Genomic DNA, 26,767 nt, shown 5'->3' with positions numbered 1-26,767 from the left:
CTTTTATGGAGGCAGTCGGGGTACTGTTTGTTTTCCTTGAATGGAATCACAGTATAAAGTGAACAGTGCTCTCCTGCCCAGTGGTCAAGATAGTCCACTAGTCTTATACCTATGGAACCCCACCCAAGGAGCCCTGGTGGTGTCGTGGGTTATGCTAGCCACAGGCAGCATCAGGAGTTCTAAACAACCAGCCATTCCACGGGCAAAAGATGAGGCTTTCTACTTCTGTGAAGATTTGCAGTCTTGGAAACCCACAGGGGCAGTTCTACTCTGCCCTATCGAAGCTCTACGACCCGGGTAGGAACTGAACTGACTCCAAGACAGTGTGTTTGAGTTGTTTGTGTGTTTGAACCACGCCCAACATAATGGAAACAGGCGGGGCAGAGAAGCACTTGACGGACTCGTCTTGTTACCAGCAATCTGGACGACCCTTCCCAAGGTGGAAACATCTGGGTAAAAAGAGATCAAGGAGTCACACCAGTGGAAGGCTACAGGAATGAATTAAGTGGGTAACACAGCAGGGAAAATCTAACTCCTCAAGAGGGACTCGGGATCAGAGAATCATCTCTTGGCGAAATGTTATCAAGGTCCTGCAAGAATACAGGTGAGACAACTGTGGAAGAGCTTGACCAGAGTGGGTGGGCAGTTTTGAAAGACCTGATACCTGTGTAATCTCACCCCCGAGCACTCTTTGCCAGACCAAAAGATTACTTCTTAATGACTGTTGGTAAAATAAACTTGGAGGGGGAGTCTCAAGAATGCATGAGAAGATCCCCAGAAGAGTCAGGATCTTTCTGGATGTAGTCATTACTTACTGTGGCCCTTTAGGCCATAATCCCTTTGGGGAGCTATTGCAAAATACTCGCCCCCACGCTAGCATTGACCACCACAGGCATGGAGGTGACCAGGTGGGCTGCCCACCCCAGAGGCAGTCGGTCCAAACCACCGGCTGCTCCGGGAGAAGTTGAGGCTCCCATAGGACATACGGCCTTGGTAACCCGCAGGGGTAATCCCACCCTGTTCTGTGAGGTCACCAGGAGGAGGGTTGGCTTGATTCCAGCAGCAAGCCCGGCAGGGCTTGTGGTGGTTGTTCTCTGCCTGTGGTTTCTCATCTCCTTTCGGAGTTCTCCATGACGTTGATGGGAGGATTACCAGGGGGTCTATGTTAAGTCTCCCTTTTAGTAGAGGTGAGACTCAGGTCAGCACTCTTCAAGCCCCTGGGGGTATAGACCGCAGGAGGCAGAACCCCACCTCCCATCAGAGCCCCTCACTCTTGTGGCCTCTCCTGTGACTCTGGGACTCTGTCCTTTCAGGCTCTGGCCTGGTCTACAGAGAGACTCGGGACAAAAGAATAATCTGTTAGCTGAATTCTTGGGACTTGGGTTGCAGCCCATCACCAGGCGTGACTTCATCAGCTTCTGCAGCCTGAGGATGAGGAGGGTCTCCCAGCCAGGCTTCTGAACTCCAGGTGTGGGACTTACCGGGACCCACGCGGACATGAGCCCTTTCCCTCAACATGCCATGGGTGCTGTGGAACCCTGGGATGGGAAGGACTATGTTAAGGGGAGGGGTAGTGGTGGATACCGGGGATAATGGGTGGTACAGCATTTTTGAAAAGTTGGTCATTTGGGACATCTTTAATCTCCACCTCCTTGGGACTCGCCCTGTGTTAATTTCTCTAAGAGAAATTACTTTTGCAGTAATAGACATATCTGGCAAATACTTTGATTTATGAATCGCTTTGAGAGAGCCGATTGGTATTAGTGAAACCCTGACCTGTGGGCGGGCCACCTGGTTTTATAAAGAAGTTGCCACTAAAATCCAGCCAGAATCTGAAAGGTTTGAAGCTTAACACGCGGCCATCTAGCAGAGAAGCAACAAGCCTTCGTGGAAGAAAGAAGCGCACCAGCCGGTGCGATCACGAGGTGTGGACAAGACCAGGTAGCAGGCACCAGAAGACCCCGAACAACAGCAAAAGTACATATTGAGAACAAGAAGGTGGGTCGGAGGAGAGACACCAAACCATCTGTAGACAATAGGACATGCCCTCACAGAAGGGTCACAGGAAGGGATGAGTCAACCAGGGTATAGTATACCACTGACAAAATACACAATATTCTGCTGGTTCTTGGAGCCTTCCTCATCCCCCAATATCATGACCCCAGCCCTGCCTTTCAGTTCTGGCTAGATCGAAGCATGTGCACTAGAGCAGATAAGAGCTCACGACACATGGAATCCAGGTCAGAGAAACCCCTCAGGAACAGAAATGGGAGTAGTGATACCAGCAGGGTAGGATTAAGGTGAGGGAAGGAGGGGAGAACAACAGAAATGTGTGTTAAGGGAGACATCGGTTAGTGTAAAATATGAAAATAATAATAATTTATCAAGGGGTCACGAGGGTGGGGAAGGGGGGGGGAAGGAGCTGATACCAAGGGCTCAAATAGAAAGTAAATGTTTTAGAAAATGATGATGGCAACATATGTGCGATACAATTGGTGTATGGAATGTTATAAAAGCTGTAAGAGCCCCCATTGAAATTATTTTTTTAATGTTAAAAAAAAAGTCCAGCCAGACACATGTTTCTCAATCGTCTACAGTTGTTCTCACGCTGAAATGGCAGAATGGAGTCCCAACAACTGGCACGGTATAGCTTGCAAAGTGACAAAAATTTCCATCTGGTCTTTGAACAGCAAGTTTGCCAACTCTTGTACATGACCTTCAATGTTATTCCTAAAACTTAAATTTTTTTTTTTTTAAATCTAAGAGTGCCTTATCTCGAGCTGCTCTGGCAGAAACACCACGACGGGGCAGGTTCAGAGAACAGGAATGCTTCGGGCCCCCCGGTTAGGGCGCCTGAAGTCCAAGTTCAGAGCACTAGTTCTAGGGGAGGCCTCCTCACTGGCTCTGGGGGAAGACGCGTGCCTCATTAAAGCATCGTCCCAAATGGGATGACATTCACAAGCACAGGATTCTAAAGCACGCTGGGGGATGGGGATGGGAGGGGGGGTGTTGCTCAATTCGATCCGTAACAGAATCAAGTTCATTCTATCAAGGATGTTTTCCTTCTCTTAAAGCTTAATCTCTCGTAATGATTTTCCAGTCTCCTGAGTAAACACCAATTTAGGCAGTTTGATAATAAACTGCGTAACCAGTGGGCATTTTGATTTCTGACACGCTATGAACCAGTGAAGACAAACATAATTACTTTAAATGCTTCTTTGGAGGTAGACCAGTGTTTTGGCGGCTGTAGGGGGTCCTGTAAATCCTTTATCCTGACAGCTCTACTGTTGGAACTGAAGCTGGAATTAATATCCATTATCGAAAGGTCATTGCACAGAGACGAGCCAGAAGCCAGTTTTTAAATGTTAACAACTCTAATAATTTTTCAAATATAAACAAAAGGTCTGTGTGTTCTATAATTTTTTTTTTACCCTAAATGTTTCATTTTAAAATGGAAAATGTTTGGAGGAAAAGGCCTGGGTTACATAAAGGGCTTCTGCCCTGATGATAGACATGCCCACGATGCTGGACTTAGGAGAGTTGGTGCGTTTCTGGATGCGGCCAGCAGGAGGCAGACCCTTAGCTTCCTTACTCCTTCCATCCCACATCCTCTGAGACGCCTTTGCTGTAAGATGACACACCACCGGCCTGCACAGCCCTGGGAAGCACAAATCCTGCTGGATGCACCCATCTCGCGCTGTGCCGCGCAGAATCTACACTTACGTTTTGTGCAAGAGTTCTTTGAAACGGTTTTTGGATGTGATTTTTTTCCTTTAAGCACACGTTAAAAAAAGAAAACAAGGAAACAAAAGGACCATCTGGAGTCTGGTTGTTTTCATTTTCCAACTCGGAATCATGTAGGTCCATGGATCCCACATGTTTGGTCACAAGAATCCCAGTGCAGGGGGTTACTGCTTAAACCCTCAGCAGGTCTCTGGGTTCCCACTCCGTGTAGGAGCTTCCAAATGTATGTGGCAGCACACTAACTATGCCCGGATCACCATGTGCACAGCACTGCTGTTAAGCTGTGTGCCAACTTCAGAGATAATACAACATTAAAGAAAGATAAAATCAAGCAAACTGTGGGTTCCTTAGAATGGCAGCCCCCCACTGGGGCAGACTGATGTTTCGTCTGAGGAGGTAGCTCAGTGTGGCTTGTCCTGGTGCAAGGTCATATAATGGGAGCATCAATAATGGTGGAGAGCAACTGCTTCTTTATCTATATTCCTGCTCACTTATTGGGGTGGTTTGTAAAAGATCAATATTAGCAATAACTGTGTACGCCTGGAAGCATTTAATTCTGTAGAAATAAATGTAAGTCAATGCATGAGCAAGAACTGATGTGAATTTTCCCCCCTAATTTTGCATGAAGACTCTATTCCAACAACCACATCCCTTGAGTATCCATAGAGTGGCAAGTCAGGCAGGACTCTTCCTGTGGCCATGCACCGCAGAATCTTCAGCCTGTGGGGTTTATAAACACCCACTGGATCTTTGTCCAGCTTTGAAACACCACTTCCACGCGTGCTCAATGGCCAAGGAGGTATGAAAGCAGCAGAACGTGGTGGAAACTTGCACCTGAAAGCCAGACAGAAACTCATCCCTGGAGACTGACCACAGAGCCTCCTGTTTACGAGGATGAACCAGGAAAGAGTTCTTGATCTCTGTACACCCCCAGGAAATCCCCACAACTCTTTCTTGCCACCTGACCACCTTTCTTAGACTAAAAACTACCTGGACTCACTATACCCTTGACCTACTTAGGCCAGAGGTTCTCAACCTGTTGGTTGCAACCCCTTTCACAGGGGTCGCCTAAAACCATCAGAAAACACATCTTTCCGATGGTCTTAGGAACCAAGACACCGCTCCTCTATCCGCCTCCAGGCGGGTCCACCCACATGCAGATATGCCAACAAAGAGTACCCGGCGTGAAGACTGACCCATGCTACACCAGGCTTCAAGACAAAATTTCATTATTTGTCATTAGACTATTTCACAATATATAATTATATATTGTTTTTGTGATTCATCACTCTGCTTTAATTATCTTCAATTTGTAACAATAAAAATACATCCTGCATATCAGATATGTACATGGCAATTCATAACAGTAGCAAAATTACAGTTAGGAAGTGGCAATGAAAATGATTTTATGGTTGGGGGTTCACCACAACACACGGAACTGTATTAAAGGGTCATGGCCTTAGGAAGGTTGAGAACCACTGACTTATGCTGCGGAAGAAATTAAACACTCCCAGGTCATCCCCTCTCTCCTGCCGTCTAAACAGCAAAAGGATTTGCCTCTCTCCCTTTCATATGCCACATGTCGCCAATTCCCAACTTCTGGAACTCTTCCACGGTGACTTTAGAAAGTAGCTGCAAAATCCACTCATCTCTCCAGCCTCTTTCACCTAAGATATTCCCTTTTAACCTCACACTCTATCCGAAGCCTGTCTCCCGAGGGCCTTCCGTGTTCTGCAGGCCTAGGAAGAGAGAGATTTTCCCACTCTGCTTGCACCATTGCAGCTCACAGATACCACCTTGTTCCATACTGTTCCTTCTAGATCATGGATTGGCAACTTTTCCCATAAAGATCATATACTAACTATGCTAGGTTTGACTGTTTCTATCACAACAACTCAACAATAGCATGAGAAGGTAAGACTAGCCATCTATAACATGTGAACAAAGGAATGCTTCTTTGTTCCAACTAAAGAGCCATTCTCAAGGAACACTGTGAAGCTGAAAGCCAGGATTTTGTTGTTGTTGTTGTTTCTGGAGAAAGCAGACCTGAAGGCAACTGGGCCTGCCAAGCTTGCAGCACTGTCACGTTAGGGTCTTCCATTTTCCTCTCCTGTGAAAGAGGGGACCTGGTATGGGCCTCCTATCTGTGTCTCACCATTGTAGTCCCAGTGTATGGAGAAGCAGGGGACTAGGGGCAGGTCTTTCCAAGATTAAGAGGATCAGTATTCAAGGCGCTGTGCCAGAGAAAATGTACCGACGGTGACTCTCATATAGCTGGACTTGATTTCCAGGACAAGCTCCTGGTCATCCAGCCTGAGCGGGTCTGTCATCAGATAGTGTGGAGAATGGTAAGACACTGTGACTGTCTTTTGCATGTGACAAAGCCATGAATCCTTAGTGGCTTCAGAGTACACGTTGGTCTTTTACCTCCAAAGACCGCTCCCAGTACACTGTGCCTTCTGGAATTCACATCCTGAGTGGGATGTCTTTAATTCAAGCTCCTGTTACAAGTCTACTCAGACTATTTTAACAGTTTTGCTCACATATCACACCGCTCAATAGTTTAAACATATTGAAAAGAATTATGTATCTGCAGATTTTCTATTTCTTTGTTACCTTCCCTAGTTTCTTTGTCTTTTCTTAGAATTTCGCCTAAGTTATCTAGTTTACTGGCATAAAACTAATATAATTTTTGTCCAGTTCTTTTTATTTCTGTAAGGTTGATATTGATGTAATCTCACTTCTTAATCTGAAGTATTTGAAGTTACCTCTGATTTTCTCTTCTTCAGGTTGGCTGATGGTCTCTCAATGTTATTTTCTAATGAAACAGTGTTTACTACATTGACTTTTCTCATTAATCTGTTTTAATTTTCATCATTCCCTTTGAACCTACTCATCTTTTTTCTAGCTTATTAAAGTGGGAGTTTGAAAGCTCTCTTCTTTTTAAAAGATAGGCAGACACTTTCTAAGGATTGCTTGAGCTATAGGTCTTATCACTGTGCCATAAAATTTTTATGTTCTCACATATCTACAAATATTTTCTAATTTTCTTAGTGATATCTTTTCACTAGAGGTCATTTAGAAATGTGTTGTCTAATGTGCTTGACACAATGGATGGATGGATGGATAGATGGATGGATAAACTGTAATAAGAGTTGTACGAGCCCCCAATAAAATGATTTTTAAAAAGCGTTGTCTCATTTTCACATACCGTATACACTCAACTATAAGCCAACCCGAATATCAGCCGAGGCACCTAATTTTACCACAAAACTGCACTAAAAGTGCCGAAAAACTCGGCTTATACACGAGTATATACGGTATTTTTTTCAAATTAGAAAATTTTGTGAATTACACGAGTTATGACCTACCATATGATCTGGAGCCCCTGGGAGCACAGATAGTGAAGCCATGAAGTACTAATTTTACTACTGTTACAAATCGGGTGACCCCTGTGAAAGGGGAATTTGACCCCAAAGGAGTCGAGACCTACAGGCTGAGAACCGCTGTACTAAGTGGCATGGTGGTGGTTTGGCGCCATTGAGACGCGCCTGGAGGATGGCCTGATGCCCGTCCTCTAAACACTCTGGAGTGCAGGTCTACCCCGCCAGGGTCAGCTTGAACAGCCCTGAAGAACATTTCACCCATGCACTTGACGGTGCATTCTGCTGCCACTGCATGGAATTCCCTACAGATGCCTATTGGGTTGCCTTGGCTGTGTTGTTCCTAATATTTTCTGTGATGGGCAGGTTTATTGTGCCAACATGGCCAATGAACACGTGTGGGATTAATTGAAGGGTGGAGAGATATATGGCTCGACAAGCCTCACCTTTCTTATCTCTTGCTCTTTGATGATCGGACCAGTGTGAGGCTGTCTTGCTTGTTCTGTGCCTTAATTTGCAAGCTACACTACCTGTGGGACACCTGACCCATGGACTGTGTCGCTGTAGTTTGAGGTTCCTTCAAGACCTGTGTCACCATGCTACTGGAGTGCACATCGCTTGAGTTGGGGACTGTCAGATCCTGTCATCTGGCTGACTGTTGGTGACCTGCCTTGCTGTTTTCTGCCTGTGGCTGGGTAGCCTGAATATCTCCACAGAGGACTACCCCGTGGCCTTCAAGACTTGAAGGACTGCCAGTGTATAAGCTGTCTCACAGAAGTAAGTTGCACTGAGCCATCTGTACTGACTTGTAGATTGTTTATTCCTTATGTTATCTATCTATGTAAACATATATAAAATCATTAGTATCCTGGTTTTGTTTCCCCAGAGAACCCTAACATACTTTCCTTTTACATCATCATGATCAATAGAGGAAAGATGGAACCTGTCAAGCTTTCACTCTAGTTGGATCAACAATGAACAGCTATTAGCAGTTGAGACAGTGCTTCCTCAGGCCGTGAACCTTTCATACAGTTCCTCATGTGGTGGTGACCCCCCCCAACCATAACATTATTTTCGTTGCTACTTCCTGTCATTTTGATACTGCGATGAATCGGGCGACTCATGTGAAAGGGTCATTTGATGCCTAAAGGGGTCATGACCCACAGGTTGAGAACCACTGAGTTAAGAAATGAAATTATGTACTGCAATAGGCAGATCTGCAGTAAAAGATTTCTCTACATTTCTCAGAAAACAAAGATGGCTGTTGACACTGGTGCAGCCGACAAAATCCTGGTCTTTTCAATCATTTCAGATGTAAGTGCAAACCGACCACACAAAAATAAGATGGGAGAAATGATGCATTTGAATTGGTGGTAACGGTGATGAATACCAAGTACACGAGGGATTGTCCACCTGGTGAAGGAACACAGAATGCTCAAAGGAAGCACAATCATAATGCTCCTCAGAAATTAGGGTGGTAGGACTTCACTTGCTTACTTCGGACACATCCTACAGAAAGATCATTCACTGTGAAAGAGCATCACGTTGGGTCAAGGAGAAGGTCAGCAAAACCTAGGACAATCCTTAATGAGAGGGATTTGGTCAGCAGCTGCAAAATGGGTACAAATATATCAAACATCTGTTGACTCAGGGATCAGCTAATGACAAGTCAGAGATTTACTGAAATGTCTTGAACCCCAAAGTCTTCTACCCTCTGTTGAGGGGTTCTGTGTGTTAGGGCACACCTTCAGCAAGCAGGCAGTTTACCACCTAGGGCAGGTAGAAGTGAGCGATGGATGCCCTTTCTGAGTCTTTCTGGTCCGGGACACAGTCCCATGTGACGTGCAGCCTTCTGGATCCCCAGAAATATCTATGTCAGAGTTTTTCAAAGCCTCCCCTAGATCATCATTTTCAGTTTCTGGTCAGACTCTTATTTGCCTCAACTGGGCTGTCTCAGGTGTTGTGATGTTGAAAGAACTTGCAGTGATTGTCCAACAAGTGCTTTGGGGATAGGTCTCTTCCTGCTGATGAGCTGTGTCAGATCAAAGAACGACCATTCTCAATGAGTGGGACTTTTCCAGAGAGCTGGGTGCAGGTCGAGTGGTCAGCACAAAGCTCTGACAGCAGGAGTTTGGGGTGGTTACAAACCTGGAATACTCTCTCCCAGGAGCTGCATATTGTGTTTGTAAGGTTGCTTATTTCCAAGCCTACCAGGTATTTGGGAAGATGTGGATGGAAAGATATCAAGTAACAATGCCACAGCCCTGCTGTTCTTACCAGGATTCATCAGTTTTTATGGAGTAAACATTCCTTATATTGCTGCAATGCTTTTGTGATTTCCAGCGTTCTAAAAGTTGATTTTCACAATTTTTTGCCAGCATTTGTGTCAGATTTTGAGGGGAAGGAAAGATTCCTAAAGCCTGCTAAATACATTTTTTTAAATGTCTTTTGGGGAAGAAACTAGAGACACTCTTTTATATTTACCCACGTATTTATCCTTCCTCTGCAATGAATTTTTGCCTGGTATTGCTTCAAATCAGCCTGAAAAGTTTGGCTTAGCAGTTTTTATTCTTTATTTTTGAAAGTCAAGTCTGATGACAAAATCTCTTATTCTTCCTTTATCTGAAAATGTCCTTATTGTAGCCTTTTAAAAAAAATTTATTGGGAGGCTCTTACACATCTTATAATAATCCATCATTCAATTGTATTAAGCACACTCACACATGTTCTCATCAACATGTAGTCGCCTTTTTAAAGGGTACTTTTGCTGGATATAAAAATCTGGAGCAACAGCTTTTGGCATTCAGCACATTAATGATCCCCTTCTCTCCCAGGGCTCCTCTATATCTGATGAGGGGTCCCCTATCCTTTGTACTGCTTACCCAGCTGGTATAATGTTCATTGCTTGTAAGGATTTTACAATCATGTGTTTAGATGACTTGCTTTGTTGTGTGTGGGGGGGGGAAGGAGCAATCACCTATTTTTACCCTGCTGGTGGTTTTCTAAGCTTCTTGTCTCTTGAGATATTTTCCTCAAAATTTGGGGCTACTTAGGCTGTTGTTTCTTTAAATTCATCTTCCTGCCTCATTCTTGCTGGTCTGTCTCTGGGAATCCAATTATACATACATTAGAGTACTTGATAGGAAAAAATATCTCAAGACAGATAGCAATAATTGCTGCCCAGCAAGGTAAACATGATTAATGTCATTCAATTACACACATGGAAATGATAGAGGTGTAAAATGTTTGGGTATATACATTCCATCATAATAATTTTCTTAAAATTTCAGATTGTATAAAATAAGAGTGACTATTCATTCACCTGCATAAAACAAAACACACCAGCAATACCAAAAACTTTCATATAGTAAAAACCACCATAAGCAAAGTAAGATTTTTTTTTAATTTAAAAGAGGGCAAAAATGTTTGCAACTTGTTTTAATATAGAGGGACGTTCTCAGAAAGCAATAAGAAAAAGATTAACAACGATCCAACAGAAAAAGAGGAAAGAGTTAGTAATTAACAGCCTACATGAAATCTCTATGGTGCTTACACCTATTAAAAAATACTCAGCCTCTCTCAAAATAAAAAGAACGTGAAAATTCAAACTAGTGTGACATAATATTTTTCACCTTTACTATTAACAAAAATACAGAAGTTTAACAACCCATTATATTGATATTAAGGGTTAAACAAGCCATCAGATATGCACTGGTGGAGGTGCAAATGGAATATGACTTAGAGAAGAATTTGGCAATATTTATAAAAATGACAAATGTATATACCTTTGATCCAAAAATTCTGGTCCCCATAGACAGCCCTGGCTCAGTGTGAAAGAATGTCCAAGACCATTGTTTGCAGTACTGTCTGTAGTACCCAAAGCCAGAATATACCTCATATCCATCATTAGCGCTCTGGTTAAATTATGTTATAGCCACAAAACAGAACAGGAAGCCACGGTAGGGTTGAATAAGGAAGATCTCCATGTACTACTGTTGGCACTATTTATGACTGTGAGAAACATACATCTTCCTTTGGGGACAATAAAAAGGAGGGGGAAATACCAACACTTAACTCTAATGACGACATAGAAACAGAACTCTAAATTCTTTGAGGGGAAACTCAGAACAATGACTTCCTAAGTATATCCAGTAACAGTTTTAAAAGAATACTTCTAATGTGAGCATTGAAAAAAAATAGATAAGCATAAGATGTGAATTAATGCTGCTCCCCAATCCACCTCAAGCCTCTTTCCAAGAGACTTCCTATTTGTAACTTATTTTGATTGGCAGCAGTAAGTCTAACTGTCACACTCTCTTGGCTAATCCTTGTTAAGCTGTGACTTCTGACTTTGGCCATGCAAGAGAATAAAACTGCCCCTACCAAACTCAGTTTCAATCTTTCCAGGTAATATTTACAGATGCTTGAATATCTATTTTGATTCATCAGCTCTACGTAAGTGTAGTACTTCTTGACTCTGTTAGGTAAGATGAGGTCACACACACAAGTTGGAGGACAACAGAATCACAGACTAATTGCAAAAAGCACTTACCTTGTTCATAAAGTAGCTTCATATTCGAATCTTTGCAGGCAACCAAATTGTTGAGCAACGCAATCACACTTTGCATGGTGTTACCCAGAATGCTCTGCTGATGCTCCTGCAATGAATAGTAATTTCCATTGTGACTACATAAAAGTGCAGTCAGATCCTAATAGCAGGAAGGGGAGCAAATGCCCTTCTCTTCATTCTGGTACACAAGTATAAATGGGGACCCTTCTGCACTTGAGTGAGACAGATGCACTGATCTGGCAGAGGGGAGCCTTCTAATCAGAGGTGCTGCATGCAGCCGCTGCTCACTAGTGGGCAGAGGGGTACCCACATGGCCCTCCTTGCTTTAGAAGGGTGACAAAAGAGTTACTGTGACATAAATCAAGCATGCAGAATTTAGGAGTGCATACTTGAAAAATATTTTGAGGGTTCCAAAGAAATCTACCGAAGCAAGGAAATATTTTTGCAGATTCCAAAGAGGCCTGCTGAGTAGGGGCCCACTGTCCATCTGTTTCCTTAATACTAAACCTATAAATATATCTACATAGATCTATTTTACCCTCATCGTATATAAATATATTTACATCTGTATATGCCTGTATTTATATCTCTATAACTGCCTTTTACCTCCTAGTTCTTTCCTCTATTTCTTTGTACTTTCCTCTTGTCCCACTATCATGTTCAGCCTTCATTTGGGCTTTAGGAATTCCTCTCGGTTACATTGCCTTTGATCCAACCCTACCAGACCTCATACGCCCTCCTTGCCACTGGTTTTGGATCACTTGTTGTTCCCTTGTCCCTGGGGTTAACATTCACTTCCTTTCCCCTGCCTCCCCCTCTCCCATGTCCACCTGGAACTGTCATCCCATTGTTCTCTCATCCAGCTTGCTTATCCCGCCTATCCCTTCCAGGCAGGTGTGCAGCAACAACAATATGTACCATCACAAGACAGAATACAATGAAGCAACAATAGAAAGTAAAACAAGAGCTACAACAACACAAAAAATACCCTATAAATAGTTCAGGGTCTATTTGTTGTCCTTTATGAGTGCTTTCCAGTTGAGTCTGATGGGGTACCAAGCCCTGACTCCACATCTATCCCTGGGGACTTTATTGCTCTGCTCCCCCGGTGTTCTGTTGCATGCCCCTAGAGGCTGGCTTCAGTATAGTGGACTCAGGGAGGGCAAAATTGCTGCCGTGTGTCTCTAGTGTTGTCCCCAAAGGTGCTGTGGGTCAATGAGGAACGTTGTGTCCTGTGGTGAGGCTGGTCCTGTGGTCATCTCTGTGCATTACTGCTCTGAGCAGAAACATTGTCCTCAGGACTTGGTGAGCAAGGATGTGCATCATTCTTTTTTTTCAAGTACTCCCTCAACACAAGAACACTTTGTTCTAACAATTCGGCAGTCTGAGATGCTCACCTTCCTGGCACGATCGCTAAAGACAACGGGTGCACAAGCAAATGTGGTGAAGAAAGCTGATGGTGCCTGGCTATCAAAAGACATAACACCAGAGGTCTTACAGGCCTAAAGATAAACAAGCGGCTATCTAGCTGAGAAAGAACAAAACCCACATGGAAGAAACACAGCAGACTGTCCCGACTCAATTGCTGAGGACAAAGAAAATGTAGTGAAGAAAGCTGATGGTGCCTGGCTATGAAAAGATAGAGCATCTGAGGTCTTAAAGGCTTGACGATAAACAGGCAGCCATCTAGCTGAGAAATAATGAATCCCACAAGGAAGAAGCACACAAGCCTACCCCAACACAATCGCTGAAGACAAAGTGAGTATGTAAGCAAATGCGGTGAGAAGACTGAAGATGCCCGGCTGTCAAAAGATATAGAATCTGATGCCCTATAGGCTAGAAGATAAACAAAGGGCCAACTAAGTGAGAAACAACAAAGCCCATATGGAAGAAGCACACCAGCTTGTGAGATCACAAGGCCTCAAAGGTTTCAGGGATCAGGTATCAGGCATCAAAGACAAAAAAACCCACAACTATATATATAGCATTGTGAATGAGGGGGAGTGTAGAGTGGGGATCCAGAGCCCATCTGTGGGAAATTGGACTTCCCCTTGACAAAGGCCCACAGGGAGGAGACGAGCCAGTCAGGGTGCAGTGTAGCAATGATGAAACATACAGTTTTCTGCTAGTTCTTGAATGCTTCCTCCTCCCCACTATCATGATCCCAATTCTACCTTACAAATCCGACTGCACCGGAGCATGTACACTGGCACAGATAGGAACTGTACACACAGAGAATCCAGGAAAGATGAAACCCTCAGGGCCAGTGGTGAATGTGGTGATACAGGAAGGGTGGTGGGAAGGTGAGGGAGAAAGGGGGAAGTGGTTACAAGGATCTATGTATATAACCTCCTCCCCGGGGGACGGACATAGAAGTGGGTGAAGGGAGACATTGGATGGTGTAAGATATGGTAAAATAATAATAATTTATAAATTATCAAGGGTTCATGGGAGAGGGGGAGGGGGGAAATGAAGAGCTGATACCAAGGGCTCAAGTAGAAAGCAAATGTTTTGAGAATAATGAGGGAAAAAATGTACACATGTGCTTGACACAATGGATGGATTCTGATGAGAGCCCCCAAAAAATGATTTAAAAAAATAAAGAGGCCTCCTGGCAAAAGAGTTACGAGGTGGGCTGCTAACCCCAAAGCCAGAAGTTTGAAAACCGCCCGGTGCTCTGCAGGAGAAAGACGAGGCTTTCTACTGTAAAGATTTCCAGTCTCAGAAACCCACAGGGGCAGTTCTACTGTGTCCCATAGGGCTGCCAGGAGGCGGAATTGACTCAATAGCATGAGTTAGAGTTAGGGAGTCTCCTAGCTTTGACATTGACAGTGAGCCTCCATCAGTGACGCATATTTTATATCACATGTGCACAAGGTAAAGACAGAAGACTCTCCAACTCATGCCACCTGGGACATAGAAGGGTGAGGTGGGCTTTGTTTTTGTTTTTTCCACCAGCATTCAATGTCGTGCAGCAGGGAGTAACTAGGTCCTAAAGAGAGTGAAGAAAGCTGAACAATTCACTTAGTCTCAACTTTCAATAATCAAAACACAGATGGTTTCTTTTTCAGATGTCAAAAGCATTGTGCAATCAATGTTTCCTTTTCTTGCCTTTGAATTTAAAAGAAAAAAAAGTTTAAGTATAGTAACTATGAAATTCACAGGGTTTTTTGGGGGGGCGGGGTGGGGGTGGGTAGGGAAGGTATTCTTTAAAGAGAGAGAAAAAAAAATTCTCTTGAGGGCCACCACCAGAGATGAGCAGGATAGGTAAGGTGTGGCATTATGGGAGGGGCTCTCTCTGAGGTCCGGGCATGGACAGACACTTGCTAGTAGTGAGGGTGTCTGGGCAGGAAGGTTGTCTTGCCCTGCTCCCCTTGACTACGCCCTCAGTGACTGGTTGCATCCCAGAAGTTAATCAATATACCAACAGAATCAGATAGCCACATCATTTTCTATTCATCTCTCTCTCTCACACACGCGCGCGCACACACACACACACACACACAGAGGAAGCCCATGTCCCAAAACTATTAATTAACTCAACACCACATTCATGGGCAGTTATTGAGTGGCAGGCACTGGGCTTATCTATACCAGCCACCATCTGTGACTGTATGAAGGTCTCGCTTTCCTATGTCTGTACCTGTCCCACCAATTTGTCCTCCAGACACACCCTGAGCACTCCTACTGCCAGGTGCTGTTCTAGGCACTGGAGGTTGGCGGAACAGAAAAGAGTTCCCTAACCTCGTGGAATGGGTGAATAAAAGACGTGATAAACAAGTGACGGCAAGGGCTGGCTCTAAGACGACAGATCAGGAATGGGCGCTGGAGAAGGCAGCACTGCCCGGGGACTGGAAGCCACGGTCCTTGAGGAGGTGGCATTTGAACAAAAGACATTTTGCTTTATTTGCCAAGTTAATGCATCTTAGAGTTCCTTGGTTTAACGAACTCACTCACTAAGCTTTTCATTTGGAAATCGTTGGAGTCTATGGAAGAGCTGCAACCACAGTACTGAGTAGCCAGGATCTCACAAGACACTTAGAATGTATGCTTTCAACAAAGGTTTGCCGGGTGTCACCAGGTCTAGGTAGCTGCCTGCGTGGAGTTAGCTTTGCAGCAGGTGAAGACAAATCATCTACATGACAAATAAGTTACATGTCAGATGTAATGCCTGCCAAGTGGAATGAGAAGGGCATAAGGGGACTGGAGATGCTGGCAAAATGCAGTGGTTTGAAACGCAGCCAGCAGGACAGCCCTCCTTCAGAGGGTGATGTCTGAGCAAAGACTTGAAGAGATGCATTTGTTCTTTTCATACATTGCTAGGCTCAGCTAGCTATTCTGTTTGAGACTCATTGCATCTAAGTTCCCAGGCTGATACGAGCAGCAACCTTACCTGGTTATGGTCATTGATTTACCACTACCTTGTCCACTGATGTTACACCTCACTGCCACTGCGTTGATTCTGACTTGTGTTGACCCTAGAGAGCAGAGTAAAATAGCCTCCGATTTCCAAAACTGTAATCCCTACGGGCACCAGCCACCAGAGAAAAATGACGCAGTCTGCTCCCACAGAGATTTACAAACTTGGAAACCTACAAGGGCAGTTCTGCTCTGTCCTACAGGGCACTCTGAGTAGGAATGCAGGCGATAGAGTGGGCTGTTAGTTCATTCTCACAGGAAAGCAGCCCAGGGATGCTGTGGGCTAAGCGTTGGGCTGCTAACCACTGGGCTGCTAACCACAAGGTCAGTAGTTCAACCCCACCACTGATCCATGGAAGAAAGATGAGTCTGTCTGCTCCTTGTCAATATTCGTGATCACAGAATAAGGTCACTAAGCCAGAATCTATTCAATAGCAGTGGGTTTGGTTTGGGTTCGAGATCTTTACCGGAGAATCTTGCTACATCTGGAAGGCTTGTAGGGGTTAAGCCCCAAGCTTTTGATTCTCAGTGGAGTGTGTAAGCACTGCACTACGAGTGACTTTGATCTACAGCAGTGCTTCCCAATGTGGGAGATACCCCTCCCCACCTTGAGGGCAATGGAATTAGCCAAGGGTGCCACAAAAGCAGATACCTACACTTGACCCTGGATTACGTTTTAAATGGCCAAGGAGGCACTCATTTTTTTTCTGAAAAGGCAGCTATGGGACAAATAAGCATGAGAACCTATAATCTACAGTGATACTCCAGAGAGCCAGAGCTCTAGAAGACTGTCTCCTTTTCCCCCACAACTGCTAGCAAATGCTCCAGCTTTGATAGGGTGCAGCCTTATCACTTCTCCATCACTCATTTAAGTTTTCCTCTCTATGACAAATTTCCCCCTTTATGTAGTATGGTACTTACATTATGTCATGTCAACTTGATAAAGAAGTGTCGGGAGTCTAGCCTGTCAGTCAGTCTAGCCTGTCAGTCAGGTCACAGCCTGATGATGCCTCCTGCTGGGTGTGGCCTTCTCATCAGGATTCTGGGAACTCCCTGTCTCTGCCTTCGTCTTCCTGTTGACAAGCTACATGGAGATATGCTGGGCCCTGCAAGAGCCCTGGAGAGGCTTCCACCACCACTGGGTTCACAACACTTTGCACCGACTGGCCTGTGATCTTCCTGCATTTTTGCATCACTGTGTGTGGTGCGTGAGTCTGTAGGATTTATGGACTGGTATTAGACTTATGGACTTTATCTGGGCTGGGATGCTTTCTTGATATACAATGACTCTTTGATATAAAGCTCTCTCTTACACATATATGTGTCCCTGATTTGTTTCTCTCATTAACCCAGTCTAACACACAAGGAGGGTTCCAATTTTGACTATTTTCTTGTTCATTCAAATATTTCTTGTACATATAAATATTGTACACAGAGTGTACATCTATCTATGGGGGATGTGCTGGAATTCATTTATAAAATCATTAGAGCTTGGTGCATTCTTAGCAGATCTCTGAACGTGACTTTTGCAAATATCTTATCATTCAATTTTGGCTATTTCCATTTTCCCTAGAAAATCATCTGCAATGTGGAAGACTCCAACATATTGCAGTAAAGCCATACATCCCATGCTCCTCCCTTCCGACGGCGTCTGACTCCTAGTGACACTGGATCCTTCCTCGCGCAGGACTCCCCCACACGCTGCTTCATGGACTGGTCTTTGAAAGAAGCCCACGTTCAACTTCCATGATCATCTCACGATCAAATTTTGCTTTCAGACAGTCACTGTGAACACACGCACACATTTCCCACTTGTCTTCCTTCCTTAAGCACGCGGTAGGATGGCACTTCCACTTGACCACGAGTTTGGCTCTGAAAAATGAACCTAGTGTGGGCGGAAGGTTTAAGGACCACTGGACATTGCACGATCTTCTTCGTTTCTTTCTGCTGCTGTGACGAGACCTTCCAGATGCAGGCGGCCCTGAATGAGGACCTGAAGCAGCGTGTCCAGCAGCCCTTTGCTGGACAGGTGACTTCCAAACACAAGATTGTACCTGGCTCATAGATGGCTCTCTCAACTGATGAGATTTGTCTTTCGGACTGATTTGTCCTTGTCACTGATGAGCGTCGTTTAATTTCAGGTAGGCCTTTGGCCTGTGCCTTATTTTGATACAAGGAGTTTGCTTTCCAAATACCGAGGCCTAGAAATCCCCAAAACATTAGAACCACACGCTCAAGAGCATCTTCGTGGTAGATGTTAAAGTGTGAACGTTTCGCTGACAACAGCTTAGGAAGATTAATGTGGAGGCGATGGTGTTCGACCAATTCCATCTAATTATTCTTACAGTTGGTTGGGAAGAAAGGGTGATTAATAAGTACTAAGATGACACTACATGTTATTCATGATAAAGTAGCTAACGATACATAGGAAACCTATTCTTGTGACGGAAAGTGAAGCTAATACATCTTTTTTTTTTCAGTCCTATGTGGTAAAATGACACATACTACTCCTTATTCAGAGACCAGCCTGTCAGGGAATATAGGAATACAGGTTGGTCTTCCTGGAGTTAAAAATCACTGTTTCTTTGACATAAACACTTTGTGGCAGTTACATAATCTCCTATTAACTTGAGTGAAGGGGTGGAGTCCAGCCTGTCAATCAGGTCTTAGCCAATGAGGCCTCTGTGTGGGCATGGCTTTCCCCTGAGAATTCTTGGAACTCCTGTCTTCCTCCCTGGAGCGGGACACACTCTCTGCTTCCCATTCGTGATGACAAGCCACTTGGAGCTACGCTGATGGAACCAGAGCCCGGAGCTCGTGGAGGCACATGGAGACCCACACCAGCGTTGAGATGCTTCCACCGCCACTGGATCCACAAGACTTTCCACCCACTGGCCTGTGATCATCCTGAATTTGGCATCATTGCATGTGCTGAGTGAGTTTGAAGAGGAATTTATGGACTAGTATCCAACATATGGGCTAATATCAGACTTGTGGACTTGATATGGACTGGGCTGGGATGTTTTCTCAATATACAATTGCTTTTATATATAAAGCTCATTCTTATACACTTAAGACTATGAATTTGTTTCTCTAGTCAACCCAGACTAACACACACTTTTATGGCTAAAACTACCTTTTCTTTATTTTCAATCATTTTATTGGGGGCTCATACAATGCTTATTACAATCCATACATCAATCGTGTCCAGCACATTTGTACATTTGTTGCCATCATCATTCTCAAAACATTTTTTCTACTTGAGCTCTTGGTATCAGCTCATTTCCCCCCTTCCCCCCATCAACCCTTGGAAATTTAGAAATTACTATTCTTTTGGCTTACACTGTCCGAAGTCTCCCTTTTCCCATATGCCCTTGGCAATCTTTTTGCTACTCTGGAGCCGGTCTTTTTTCCATGTGTTCGCAGGGAAGTGACTAACACGCGTGACTAGAAGGAATCCTTTTAAGGCCATGGTGAAACTCTACAGTCCCTGGACATGAAAGACCCAGGATCAGATCCTGGCCAGCCTGGTTCTAGGGTCCCAGTCTGGATGCCCCAGGGTGTAAGGAGCTTTGCCAGTCCTGCTTCCCGCTGTGCAGATGGCTGTGAAGCTAAGGTGTCCTCTGGTTATAAGAAGCCACCACCCCCTCACACACACACACATACACTCAAAACATCATGATTGGGGGTTCTCAGGAAAACAACCAAACATTTAATTCACAGAAGAAGAAACCAGTGCAGTAACCATACAGCCAGCTGAGGCAATCTGTTTCTTCTCTAGTCTAAACCCATCGCCATCGAGCCAACAGCAACTCAGAGGACAGAGCAGGGCACGCCATAGGTTTCTCAAACGAATCTTTATGGCCGCAGACGGCCTCATCTTTCACCCACAGAGCAGCAGGTGGGTTCAGTGATGAGCTTTCGGTTAGCAGACAAGACCTCTAGCCACGGGCTTCTGGGTGTGATTTTTTTAAGCGCTGTTGGTTTTCAAACCACACACAGACGGTGAGCCTTGCTCCCTATGAAGTGGAGGTGTTATAAAAATCACATTACAGGCACCATACTGTGTTACGAGACACAAGCCTAGAGCTACTCGTCTATGTGTGAGAAAGAGCTTGATACCAACTAGAAATTATAGATCAATAAAACATCCCCGCCCAGCTCATCTGTACTAGGAAGTCCTCCTCTTCAGACCCCCGCAGTCACAAGGTATGATACCGAATGCAGGGCTATCCCGGGCCGGTGGGTACAAAGTGCAAACCCAATGGCTGTGGAAACACCACAGGGCTCTGGCAGGTGAAGGCAGAGAGGGAGAGGTTCCTAGGAGAAAGTCACGCCCACAAGGAGGCACCATCAGGCTGGGACCTGACCGACAGACTTGACCCCACCCCTCCATTTCTCTATTTCAAGTTGCCATGAAATGATGTAACTATCACATATCCTATACTTCCTTAGTCAGCCTTACTGTAGAGGTGGACGCTGCTTTCATACGTCTGCACGGGAGACCGAGAAGCAGAGTCATCATTGCTGTGCCAGAGGATGGCGAGGAAAGCTACTGCTGCGGCCTGGAGCACCCTCCCCACACAGATACGCAATGGAGGGCAAGCGCAGAAGAATTAAGCACACGTGCGTGAGCTTGCATCATACTGAGTTATTTCATTTTTCGTCACAACTTTTATATAAGCCCAGCTCGTGCTGTTCACAGTCATATTAGCCTACCGGGGATAAATCATGCCCCGGGAGGCTATCGTGTTGACTTCCTAAAGCCAGAGGGGCAGGTTATCTGAAGACAGAAAATGCGAGGGGAAATTCGTGGGGCCAGAATCCTGGAGCCAATCTAGGTGGCAGGAGAAAAGGCACACACATTGGGTACAAAAGCCAGAGTGGGAGAGGTGGGATGAATCCTGGAAGAGGCCCTATCATCACCGGACACTGCTCTGGGATGGCCCCTGCCACGGAAAATACGGCGCCCAGTTTGCAGGGAGAAAGGACTATTACAGAAGGCCAGGAAGATTCCTCTTTTTTTGGTAACCGCATGGCTTGTTAACGCAGCGAAGAGGACACACGTGGGTGAGAAGCTGTGTCCGAGACCGGGGCACATATATAAGGGAGAATGGGCGGCGGGGGAATGAATGATTCCTGCTCACAGCGATGAAGTGGTGCACTGCAGGAGAGCACCACGGCAGTGCCGGCCCAGATCCTCGTTGTCCACAGACTGTCGACTGTGGAGGGGACAGAAGAACCGACCAGACCGGCTCCACGGGGACAAGACAAGGCTGACAATTCACTGCCAACTTACTCGGGGCCAGGTCCCTTACCTACAGCGTCTCATTGAAGCATCACCAAAGCAGTGGGAGGGGCTACAGTTCTCTCCCTTTTAGAGAGAAAGGAACTGAGCTAAGCAAGGCAATGGGTAGTTTTCTCAGGATCACCCAGCAGTGATGGAGCAGGAATTCTGGGTTGCACTGCGGAAGCCATGCTCCTACATGACCTTAGTAACCCACAGCAGGGGAGAGGGTACTGGGCACCTGGGAGGGGTCACTCATGGTCGCCAGTATTGAACTACAACTCGGATTAACGAACTTGTAACATTGTCTGTAAACCCACAGGTAATTTAGGAGGATTTTATATGAGTATGCTGTATGGGGTAGGAAGAACCAGAAATACCTGTTGGGGACTGTGTGGCAATACCATAATCTGTCAATTCGTTAAGGGGTGGAGTTTAACCTGTCAATCAGGTCATAGCCAATGAGGCCTCTGTGTGAGCATAGCCTTCTCCTGAGGATTCTGGGAACTCCTGTCTTCCTCCCTGAAGGTGGGAGACACAGACTCTCTGTTACACAGTCCTGTTGACAAGCCACAAGGAGCTACGCTGATGGGGCCAGAGCCGTGGAGCTGGAGGAGTCACGTGGAGACCCACGCCAGCGCTGAGATGCTTCCACCGCCCCCGGATCCACAAGACTTTCCACCCACTGGCCTGTGATCTTCCTAAATTCAGCATTGTTGCATGAGTCTGAAGAGGAATTTATGGACTGATTTCAGACATATGAGCAAATATCAGATTTATGGACTTGATCTGGACTGGACTAGGATGTTTCTTAATACACAAATTACTCTTTGGCATAAAGTTCTCTATGACCCACCTATGCGTGTCTCTGGATTTGCTTCTCTAGTCCACCCGGACTCACACAGAGGGCTCTTGGGATGCTCTTCCTCACTTCACCTGCCTCACTGCCCACTTCATCCCCACTAGGGGCCTGCCTGGCTTTCTAGAGAACCCCTGTTCTCTATCGCTCTACTAAAAGACGGCCAGCTCAGGGAGCAAGCTGGAGGCACTGGGCAACTATAGACGGGAAGGGGCATATAACCCCAATACATAGAAGTACAAAGGAGGGGATAGAAGGGAGCTGATAGCAAAGAGTTCACAAAGAAAGAAAATGCATTGAAAATGATGACGGCAGCAGTCGTACAACTCAGCTAGATCTAATGGATCTATGGATTGGAATTATATATGTAAGAGCTCCTAATAATATTATATATATATGTACATACTATTGTTGCTAGGTGTCGAGTTGGTTCCCATTCATAATGGTCCCCTGTCCAACATAAGAAGAACCCAGCTCGGTCCGGGGCCATCCTCACTACCATGGCTGTGTTTGCACCCCTCATTGTCGGCACTGTCGGTGGGTCTCACTGAGGGTTCCCCCTCGGCAAATACAAACCAGGACCACCGTGAAGAGCCACCTTCTGTGGACATCGCTGTGAGAGAAGCTGCTGGGACCGGTGCCCCCAAATGCCCCACCCGGTGAGTCCACTGCCCGATGAGATTGCGATGAAAGTGTTTTAACCCCTTCATCCACAGCCCCTCAGTAGGCACAGCTGACCTAATTTGTGTGCCTCACGCCACAGTGCATGGGCGGTTGATAAACAGAGCACTTGAGCACGCTAATAAAACACAGCGTCTGCCCGCAGAGATAATTAGAATTGAAGCAGCAAATTTCTAGTGTTTGGCAACCCAGATGAAACAACTTCATTAAAATGTACAGCTTCTGCGAATGAAAGGCAGGGGAGCACTGGACCCTGAAGAATAGGGCTTCTCGAAACTAATTGCCTCAGCGCTTCAAGAGGACAACTCTGGAATTCCAAGGGCGCAGCAAGGAAGCACGGGTGAAATGACCCGCCTGCCCAAAGCGCTCTCCCGGCAGGCGGTCGGGCCTTCCACGTTCCTGCATGTGTCTGAGACACACATGCTCTACAAGAATGCACGAGGAGGGGAGACAATGCCTTTAACGCTGCAAGTCTCCGTGAGCCGCGGCTGCTCTAAGCTGCCTTTCGCCCCAGTCAGAACCTACGTTCCCTGAAAGAAGATGGATTCTGTGGAGGGAAGAAACCCGGAGAAGGGGAAGCAGCAATCCTCTGCAGGGCGGCGCACACCGACACCGACGATCGGCTAGACGCTGGCAGACGGCACATCCCAGCCAAGCGCATTTAGATCGTCTCTTAGAAGAAACAAGGTGAATCTGCTCCAGGGACGGCACAGACGACTGCGCGCCCGTTGTACAACGGTCCCTCACGACAGCACGGCACGGGGTGCCACGCGCTTTTCACTGGGTCTTCCAGTGGCTGGACCCCAGAAGTCCTGAAAATAGTCTTCAGAGCATCGAGTGGACTACTTCTGAACAGAACAGGGCACTTGTAGATATGACCGAGTATTTTCAAACCGCAGCTCCTCATGCGACTCAAACTCTTAGAACCTAAGTACAATGACCTTGTCTCCCTTCTCTCGCCTCCTGTATTTTGTTTTCTATTTCCAGTCTACCCGGTCACTCTCTCGGGAATCTTGGAAGCACCCAGGGCTTCCTCGCTCTCACGCCAATATTCCATCAACCGTGGAGTCCTCTCCACACTCCCGCAATGCCCTTGAACCTGTCCTTTGCTCTCCATCTGCACTGCCCTGCCTCCTGGGCTGCGCCCACCACACTGCTGAAGGCCGCCTCTACTCCCAACCTCCCTTCCCCTACTGCTACTAGACTCTCCCTTCGCACATGGTACACACGCTCTGTCTCCATTCCTGTGTCTGGGACCTGGAGAGGTAATAGGACTGGGGGCTACAACAGAGGCTACAGCTGGCCAAAGATGGAGCACCATTGCTTCCTGTGGTCCAGCTTTTGTCCCGAGCCCCATTGTGATGTGGGTCCGAGAGAAGGGAAGGTTACAGGCTCGCACAATGGCAGAGGCAAGCTTACAGTTGTCCTACTAGCACTTTCCAAGATAAGCACATCATTATCATTTGGTACGCATTCTGGTGACACATTAAGCCAAATACAGGCTCCTAGTGATGATTACTTAATCTGTATGCTAAGCAAATATAGAAATGGGACTATATGGAGAAGAACATAGCATTAGGATTGGAGGAAACTTATTAGAAACCTTCCTTGCCAAAAGGAGGAGGACTCAAGGCCCTTGGTGATGAAGGTCAAAGACGGCAACTTACAGTGTGGATTATAACTCATTGTAAGGAAAACAACCCCCCTCATAACTGGACCAACAGGTAACATCATGATAAACAGAGGAATGACTGAAGTTGTCGAGGTTTCTGTCTTGCTTGGATCCACAATCAGCACTCAAAGAAGCAGCAGTCAAGAGCTCAAGAGCCACAGTGCATGAGGTGAATCCGCTGCAGGAGACCCCGTTAAGAGTATTGAAAAGTAAGGATGCTACTCTGAGTACTACGGTGCACCCAACCCAAGCCATGGCATTTAAACTGCCTCGTGAGAGCTGGACTCTGAATAAGGAAGACTGAAGACAAATGGATGCATTTGAATTGTGTGTTAGCAAAGCATACTGAAGGTATCACAGCCTGCCAAAAGAACAAACAGCTCTGTCTTTGCAAAAGGACCAGAATGTCCCTTAGAGCAAGGATGGGGAGACTCAGCTCAGGAACTTTGGACACGCAATCAGGAAAGACCTGTCCCTCCAGAAGGGCATCAAGCTTGGTCAGTGGAGGTGGCAGCAAAAATGAGGCAGACCCTCGACGAGATGGACTGACGCAGGGGCTGCAATGACGGGCTCAAACAGAAGAGCCATTGGGAGGCCGGGGCAGGCCAGGTGGTATTTCACTCTGCTGTGCATAACGCTGCTGTGAGTCGGAACCGACTCGGTGGCACCTGACAATCATGGGACAGTGATGAGGAACGATGGGAAAGACTCAGAATCAAACACCAAGGGCATGGACAAAATCAATCCACTCATTCTCTACATAACAATACACAAAGACTTGCCTGAGAAGGCAGGCCAGCAGTTGGAGGTTCCAGGTGGGAATGTTTGGGGGAGGAGTAATGGCCAGGGGGCATTTGCACTTCCACCAGGGGAGCAGTTAAACATTTCTCTGCCCACATGGCTGAGGCTTTATAGGGCCTGAACAGGCTCTGCTGGGCAAACAAATTCGAGAAGAACTTTTCCCTCTCGCTGTAGCCCCAAACACACGATGCTCTCACTCTAGGAGGCTGGAAGTGCCTTCTCTCATTTATTTGGGAACATCATTATTTGAAGAACCTCCCTCCATCTTTTTCATGAAAAAGATAAGATTGTTGAACTTGAAGTTATTTTAAAATGCGACTGGCAGATACGAGAAAGGCCGGTTAGCAGCAGCGAATGCAACTCCTTATTCGTGGCACATTCCAGCTGGCACAGAGGAGAGGCTCTGGAATTCCAGTCTCCACGCAAGCCAATGGCAGCGGGCTGACTCCGTCCCCTGGCTTCCTCGGCCCTGCCTTCTCACTTATTAAGGCTTTTAACTGGAAGCTTCATCTTCTGGACTTGCCACTCGGGCAGGAGCAGTGGGTCTGAGCCAACACTGCTCAGCAGGAGCACTCTGGCACCATAGTCACAGGGAAGCTGGCAGGATCGGCATCCCGGAGATGGATGGATGACCCTCTCATGTGTCTGTCTAGAGCACTGGACGACAGGCCAGTCTGTCCCACAGTGCGCCACAGACCTAAAATGTCGCCAAAAGTAGAGTGGGGGAAAGCAGAACATACAAATGTGTACCTTAGAACACCCCCTCCTTCTTGGATCCCTTACACTTTTCCTGTCCAAAGGATGATTAAAAAAAAACAAAAAACTAAAACTCACCCTTAAAAATTGAGACCAGGTCACTACCAGAAAAGATTGACTGTGTTGGACAGGGTTCTCTAGAGAGACAAACCAGATTGCTAGTAATTATATATAAATATATTTATATAGATATATAAGAAATGAACCATTAAATTATATACAGATAGATAATACAAGAAATCAACAGTTAAATTATAAAGCAGTGAGACACTAGCAGTCCTTTAAGGCTTGAGAGCCGCCAGTTGCCAGTCCCTTTCTGTAGAGAGAGCTGGGCTATATATACCCAGGCAGCAAATAGCAAGGCAAGTCACCAACTGTCGGTCCCCAGCTCCAGAGATGAACATTCCAATCCTGTGGGATTAAAGGGACCTCAACTTGCAGCGACACAGTCCACAGGCTAGGCATCCCACAGGTAGTGTACCCCTTTAAACTGAGACACAGAACAAGCAAGGCAAGGCGAGGCTCACCGAGCCATTTATCCCTCCGCCCTTCAATTAATCCTACTTGTGTTTATCAGCCAGGCTGGCACAATAAA

At 45.9% G+C, this 26,767-nt stretch overlaps 1 protein-coding gene across 5 annotated transcripts in view; it reads right to left on the bottom strand.

Annotated features, from left to right (window-relative positions):
- Positions 1–26,767, bottom strand: part of ULK4 (unc-51 like kinase 4) — a 600,065-nt gene that overhangs the window by 274,242 nt on the left and 299,056 nt on the right. For all 5 annotated transcript variants that reach the window (XM_075556008.1, XM_075556007.1, XM_075556009.1 and 2 more), the window contains one exon: positions 11,680–11,785. In XM_075556008.1, the coding sequence (XP_075412123.1) occupies positions 11,680–11,785 (106 nt within the window). The remainder of the gene's footprint in view (positions 1–11,679; positions 11,786–26,767) is intronic.

Source organism: Tenrec ecaudatus, chromosome 8 (genome assembly GCF_050624435.1).
Source record: "Tenrec ecaudatus isolate mTenEca1 chromosome 8, mTenEca1.hap1, whole genome shotgun sequence".
In the NCBI taxonomy this organism is placed as follows: domain Eukaryota; kingdom Metazoa; phylum Chordata; class Mammalia; order Afrosoricida; family Tenrecidae; genus Tenrec; species Tenrec ecaudatus.
The sequence above is the reverse complement of the archived record's forward strand: the minus strand, read 5'-3'. Positions and strand labels throughout refer to the sequence as shown.